Source organism: Barbus barbus, assembly GCF_936440315.1.
Source record: "Barbus barbus genome assembly, chromosome: 35".
Classification (NCBI taxonomy): domain Eukaryota; kingdom Metazoa; phylum Chordata; class Actinopteri; order Cypriniformes; family Cyprinidae; genus Barbus; species Barbus barbus.
In genome coordinates this window covers 22,756,727-22,763,884 of record NC_136763.1, presented here as the reverse complement: position 1 = coordinate 22,763,884, position 7,158 = coordinate 22,756,727, and the positions used below count along the sequence as shown (strand labels likewise).

General features: G+C 38.0%; 1 protein-coding gene across 1 annotated transcript; it reads left to right on the top strand.

Moving 5' to 3' along the window:
- Positions 1–579: 579 nt before the first annotated feature.
- LOC306855108 (LHFPL tetraspan subfamily member 5 protein-like) lies at positions 580–6,858 on the top strand (the record flags this gene model as incomplete). Its single annotated transcript, XM_079393559.1, has 3 exons — positions 580–991; positions 5,455–5,694; positions 6,848–6,858. The coding sequence occupies 3 exons, from the start codon at positions 580–582 to the stop codon at positions 6,856–6,858; spliced, it is 663 nt and encodes a 220-aa protein (XP_079249685.1).
- Positions 6,859–7,158: the final 300 nt, after the last annotated feature.

Sequence of the window (7,158 nt, the reverse complement as noted above, 5' to 3'; positions counted from 1 at the left end):
TGTCTGTCTATTTTCAGTGAACAGCATTAGCACAGTGAATGACAGAGAGCTGTTTTAGTCACAAACAGTAAGTCAGCTCTCAAGGTTTGAGACGCAGCCAGAGTGTAACTCTACACCTCCATTAATTAATAATTCAGTGATCTCACAGCACCGCAAGTATTTGTCTGAATGAAGAGAACACTTTCATCAGCTTCCAAACTTTCTCATCAGTCGATCTAAAGGACACAACCGGAGGAGATATCTAACCACTGTTGGCCTGCAGATGGAGACTCAGGTTACAGTAATTCTGGGTTACACTATCTAATGCATCTCTCAGAGCCCAGAGCTGTGCACTTCCTTCAGAAAGGAGACGTTTGACTTTTTCTTTTAATGTTGTTATTCTTATGTTTTAATCTTTATTTAAAGCAGTGGATTGATTCAAGGAAGACTTTTGGCAGACTGATGATCAATTCTATATCCGACTACCAGACAACGTGTAAAGTTGGCCACGTTTCTCACTTACCAAGCTGTTCGTTGTCTTCTGTCTGAGCGTTCCTCTACTAACGCACACCTTCGGGTGGCCCATCTTCTCCAGCAAACATGACTAAAATGTTATCGGCCCAGGAGGCTGCCAAGATCTATCACACAAATTACGTGAGAAACGCGAGGGCCGTCGGTGTGCTGTGGACTATCTTCACCATCTGCTTCGCCATCATCTGTGTGGTGGTCTTCATTCAGCCTTACTGGATTGGAGACAGTGTTGACACCCCTCAGTCAGGCTACTTTGGGCTCTTTCACTACTGCATTGGGAACCCCATCACAGGAGAGCTGGTGTGTAAGGGCAGTGCTTTGGACTTTGGATCCATCCCTTCAGGTGCCTTCAAAACCGCTATGTTCTTCGTTGGGATCTCTTTGCTGCTGATCGTAGGGACTATTGTCTGCTTTAGTTTGTTTTTCTTCTGCAACTCAGGCAGCGTTTACAAGATCTGCGCATGGATGCAGCTGGCAGCTGGTTAGTGGAACTATTTTCCTGAATTTGAGTTTTAATAATGACATAAACATGAATTATAATATAATATAATATAATATTGAACCACCAATGGAAAAAATAAATATATATATCTTATTTTATTTATTTGTTTTTCTTATACAGTGCCCCAAGAAGTATTTGCAGGCAACAGTTACATTTAAAATATATTTTCTTAAAAATATAGCATCTTAAATTTATTATATATCAAACCAAGTGGCATTCATTTGTTGCTTTTTGTTTATAGTGATATAGTGTGTCTGCAGATGTTGTTTAATATTTAATTATCTAATGCAATAACATTCAGTCATTTCTAAATTTGTTTTAAATGCAGTTTATTTTTTATTATTTATATACTATTGTAGTATTTATTAACATTTTGAATGAGGTTTTATTTGATATATTTTTAGTTTTAATTTTAGTAATGTACATTAAGATTTTCAACTAAAAGTAAAACTAAACATATAAAAGCTAATTCAAAATATTATTAATAATTAATTCATATTAATGTGTCTTTTTTAGTTTTTGCTTTTTACAATTTCCAGTTTCATTTTTATTTTAGTTTTAGTTATGTATTTATTTTTGAATTCTTAAAACTTGAACAAATTCGAAATGTTGCCTTGGCAACAAATTGTTTTTTTCTTTAAAACTAAAGTTTTTCATCAAATATTTATATTTTATTACAGTTTTGACATAAATGAAAGTCTTAAAGATTTAGTTTTGTTAATACAATTAATACGGTGTGAGTTAATGGTCTGTAAAAGTTATTATAGTAGTTATTATATTATAGTTATTAAGTACTGACTAGCTCTTCAGATGCTTCAAAAGTTCAGCTACATTCTTGAGGCTGAATAGAGAAATAAACAGCTTTATATCAGTCCTGAACTGCCTGAGGTTACTCAGGACTTCAGCACCCTGGATAGTTCCACATCTTATTAACAGGCAATTGCTGCTTTACAGTATATCAACGGAATGTGTAAAAAATGTGCTGCGTTGTGAAATATAATGCTTTTTAAGTCATCTTCTACCTAATGAAGCTGTCAATGAGGACACGGATAACCCTCTCATCACATCATGTTACATAATGCATTTGCAATGCTTGCTCTTTAAACGAAAGTGAGAGTGATAATGAGAGCGAGTGTGTGTAAGGCAATACCCACAGCAGCACCAGCTGCCCTGCAGAGAGTATATTGTCATATGAATAATAAATGATGAGTTAAGTGTGGCTGACGTTGCCAGGCAACAGCCCCAATGCAAAGTATTTCTGGTAGCCAATAGTATTTTTGACTGTAATGTGAAGGAGCCTTGCTTTTTCTCCAGTGAATAATTCTCAGAGTGGGTTTATTTTTGATAGTTACCTTCTGTATAGACTTAAAGATTAAAGAAGTATTTAACATTTACACCATATTGACCAAGAATAAAACTAATTCAATAGATTTTATCACACTATTTCAAGTAAGGAGTGGGGGGGGGGGGGGGTGTTTTGGAGGAATACGTAATATCTTCGAAATATGTAATATAAAACGTATATTATATTATATTTATTATATTATAACGATTGCATTTTATTAAGCAATATCACAGAAGAGCCCTGTATTTTGATCACATATACAGTAAGAACAGTAATATTGTGAAATAATTATAATTTCAAGCAACTCTTTTCTATTTTAATATATTTTACAATGTATTTATGGCAAATCTGAACCTATTTTCCAGTCTTTAGTGTCATCCTTCTTTGTGTATCATTCTGAAAAACATGGAAAACATTCTTTTTCTTTCTTTTTTTAAACATTGTTTGATGAATAAAAACTTCAAAAGAACATTTATTTGCTTTATTCTAACGATGTAAAGTCTGTACTGTTACTTTTGGCCAATTTATTTAATGCTTTTGGAATAAAAGTGTTAAGAAATTTCATAATGACCCCAAACTTTTGAACGGTGTTTCAATTCCGAACAGAACTGTACCTCGAAAAACTAGTTATTTTATGAATCTGTTCAGTGAATGATTTAATAACTTGTAACGATGTAATCTGCAGAAAAAAATCACCGAAAACTTCAGTGTTTCTGGAATACGCAAACATGAAATATATATATATACACAGTATCTCACCGAAGTGAGTACACCCTTCACATTTTTGTAAATATTTTATTATATCTTTATCTATTTGTCATGGCTTAATGGATAGAGAGTTGGACTTGTAACCTGAAGGTTGTGGGTTCGAGTCTCAGGTCTGGCAGGGATTGTAGGTGGGGAAGTAAAAAAACAACACTCTCTCCACCCTCAATACCATGACTGACGTGAGACCCTAGAGCAAGACACCAAACCCCCAACTGCTCCCCGGGCGCCGCTGCATTGGCTGCCCACTGCTCCGGGTGTATGTTCACTACTGTGTGTACACTTAGATGGATTAAATGCAGAGCACAAATTCCGAGTATGGGTCACCATACTTGGCCACACACCACTTCCCTTTCCCTTTTCCCCTGAAGAGATGACCCTTTGCTACAATGTAATGTAGTGAGTGTACAGCTTGTATAACAGTGTAAATTTGCTGTCCCCTCAAAATAACTCAACACACAGCCATTAATGTCTAAACCGTTGGCCACAAAAATGAGTACACCCCTAAGTGAAATGTCCAAATTGGGCCCAAAGTGTCAATATTTTGTGTGGCCACCATTATTTTCCAGTACTGCCTTAACCCTCTTGGGCATGGAGTTCACCAGAGCTTCACAGGTTGCCATGACATCACGGAGCGGTGGATGTTAGAGACCTTGCGCTCCTCCACCTTCCGTTTGAGGAAGCCCCACAGATGCTCAATAGGGTTTAGGTCTGGAGACATGCTTGGCCAGTCCATCACCTTTACCCTCAGCTTCTTTAGTAAGGCAGTGGTCGTCTTGGAGGTGTGTTTGGGGTCGTTATCATGTTGGAATACCAGTCTGTGCTTCAGTATGTCACAGTACATGTTGGCATTCATGGTTCCCTCAATGAACTGTAGCTCCCCAGTGCCGGCAGCACTCATGCAGCCCCAGGCCATGACACGCCCACCAGCATGCTTGACTGTAGGCAAGACACACTTGTCTTTGTACTCCTCACCTGGTTGCCGCCACACACGCTTGACACCATCTGAACCAAATAAGTTTATCTTGGTCTCATCAGACCACAGGACATGGTTCCAGTAATCCATGTCCGTAGTCTGCTTGTCTTCAGCAAACTGTTTGTGGGCATGCACAAGAATGTCAAGCTGTCGTCATGCAGACCAATTTGATGCAGTGTGCGGCGTATGGTCTGAGCACTGACAGGCTGACCCCCGACCCCTTCAACCTCTGCAGCAATGCTGGCAGCACTCATGCGTCTATTTCCCAAACACAACCTCTGGATATGACGCTGAGCACGTGCACTCAACTTCTTTGGTCGACCATGGCGAGGCCTGTTCTGAGTGGAACATGTCCTGTTAAACCACTGTATGGTCTTGGCCACCGTGCTGCAGCTCAGTTTCAGGGTCTTGGCAATCTTCTTATACCCTAATCCATCTTTATGTATAGCAACAATTCTTTTTTTTCAGATCCTCAGAGAGTTCTTTGCCATGAGGTGCCATGTTGAACTTTCAGTGACCAGTATGAGAGAGTGAGAGCGATAACACCAAATTTAACACACCTGCTCCTCATTCACACCTGAGACCTTGTAACACTAACGAGTCACATGACACCGGGGAGAGAAAATGGCTAATTGGGCCCAATTTGGACATTTTCACTTAGGGGTGTACTCACTTTTGTGGCCAGCGGTTTAGACATTAATGGCTGTGTGTTGAGTTATTTTGAGGGGACAGCAAATTTACACTGTTATACAAGCTGTACACTCACTACTTTACATTGTAGCAAAGTGTCATCTCTTCAGTGTTGTCACATGAAAAGATATAAAATATTTACAAAAATGTGAGGGGTGTACTCACTTCTGTGAGATACTGTATATATATATATATATACTATATAAAAATTTATTTAAAAAAAAAGTCAACTGAACTTGTTTCAAAGCTGATGAACTTTACACTGTTATTGATCTGAATGAAACCAACACTTAACTGGCTTGAGCTGAATAATGTCATTATTGTCATTTTAGAACTGTTTTACAGCAGAATTTGAATTGTCCCATAATTAATTCAGCGGTTTTTATTTTTTACTGTGTAGTTGCTCTCAAACAATCTGTATTGTATACCCCACTGTAGAAATAAAGGTGGCTTGAGCGAAAAGCGCTGAATTCAGCTAAGCCAATCAAATTTAAAGGCTGTACCTGTAATGTAAAATTTAGGCAGCTTCTATTTAAAGGATCGTCAGCTTCATCGGAACAATTGTAAAACACAACATACTTTAAAAAACAACAAAAATGTAAACGACTGAAAAAACTAAAACCTTCACTTAATTTGTATCTGACTGGGTTTCTTTTCCATCTTCAGCGACTTGTATGGTCATAGGCTGTATGATCTATCCAGATGGCTGGGACTCAGAGGAGGTGAAGAGGATGTGTGGTCAGCGGACAGATAAATACACACTGGGTAACTGCACGGTGCGCTGGGCGTACATCCTGGCCATCATCAGCATCATGGACTCCCTCATATTATCCTTCCTGGCCTTCGTCCTGGGCAACCGGCAAGACAAACTGCTGCCAGAGGACTTCCAGGTGGAGGAGAAGAAAGGTATAGACTTATACTGTGTGTTAACGATTACTGGAGTCCATTACTGATTACAAACTACATGACAAAAAATGAAATTAGTAGCGTCATTAATTAGATTACACATTTTAAGTAATGTTTTCCGACCACTTTTTGATTACGTTTGACCTATTTATCTATCACATTTGAATGGGATTGAGTTTCACATATATGCATGTTCTTGTGTTAATATGTAATCATGTAATCCGTAAAAAGTAATTTGGTTATTTAATATAATCTAGTAACAAGTACCTAAAGGGATAGTTCACCCAAAAATGAAAATTCTGTCATTAATTACCCTCATGTCGTTCCAAACCCGTAAGACCGCCGTTCATCTTCAAATATTAGCCTATTTAAAAAGATAAAATAATATATATTTTTGATGGAATCCGTGAGCTCTCTGACCCTCCATAGACAGCAAGGATCCTAACACGATCAATGCACAGAAACGTAGCAAGGACATCGGTAAAATAGCCCATCTGACATCAGTGGTTCAACTTTAATTTTATGAAGCTACGAGAATACTTTTTGTGCGCAAAGAAAACAATAACAATTTATTCAGCAATTCTTCTCCCCAAGTTACATAATCAATGTAATCAGCGTTATTTACATTCAGAAGACAACACTTGGGGAGAATAATTGCTGAATAAATTGTTATTATTGTTTTCTTTGCGCACAAAAAGTATTCTCGTAGCTTCATAAGAGAGACGGGCAAAGGGTGTTTTGTTTCTTTTTACAGCACCCTACGTTCTAGCCTTCACCATTTTATCTGATCTAACTAAAGCTGGTATCTCATGGCGGTGTAAAGTTGCTTTTTTTTAACTCGTGTATCTTCTGCTGTGTAAAAATAACAATGCCCAGAGAGACATGATTCCATTTTTGCTCTCTGTAATGACTGTGGCAGAGCTCTGTAATCACAGAGAGCTCACTTCAGACACGCAGTGCTAGTGAAATGAATTCTATTAGCCGTGGCAGATTTGTGTACATTTATGTGTGCCTTTCATTTACGCGCTCAGTCACTTGCAACAACACAGCAAAACACTATTAATCATGCTATTGTTGTTTGCATATTCCTCATACAATGTTGTGAATGTATGTTGTTGAGAAACTAATATAGCTCTCGTTTTTTTGTCTTTAGAGGAAGCATGAAGATCCCCAGTGCATCAGTTGACCCTATGGGTTTTTTTGGGCCACTTTTCGAGAAATATGAAGGAAAATAATTATCTTAATTTACAGTGAATCTTATTGGTCCAAAATCCTGCTCCACTCTATAAGTGGGGACTTTCATTCAATTCAGTATCTCTTTTTGCTAGTTACAATGTTACTCCACCCCAAAATGAAAATTGTCATTCATCACTTACCCCCATGTCGTTCTAAACCCATAAAAGCTTTGTTCGTCTTCTGAACACAATATTTTGGATGAAAACCGGGAGGCTTGTGACTGTCCCA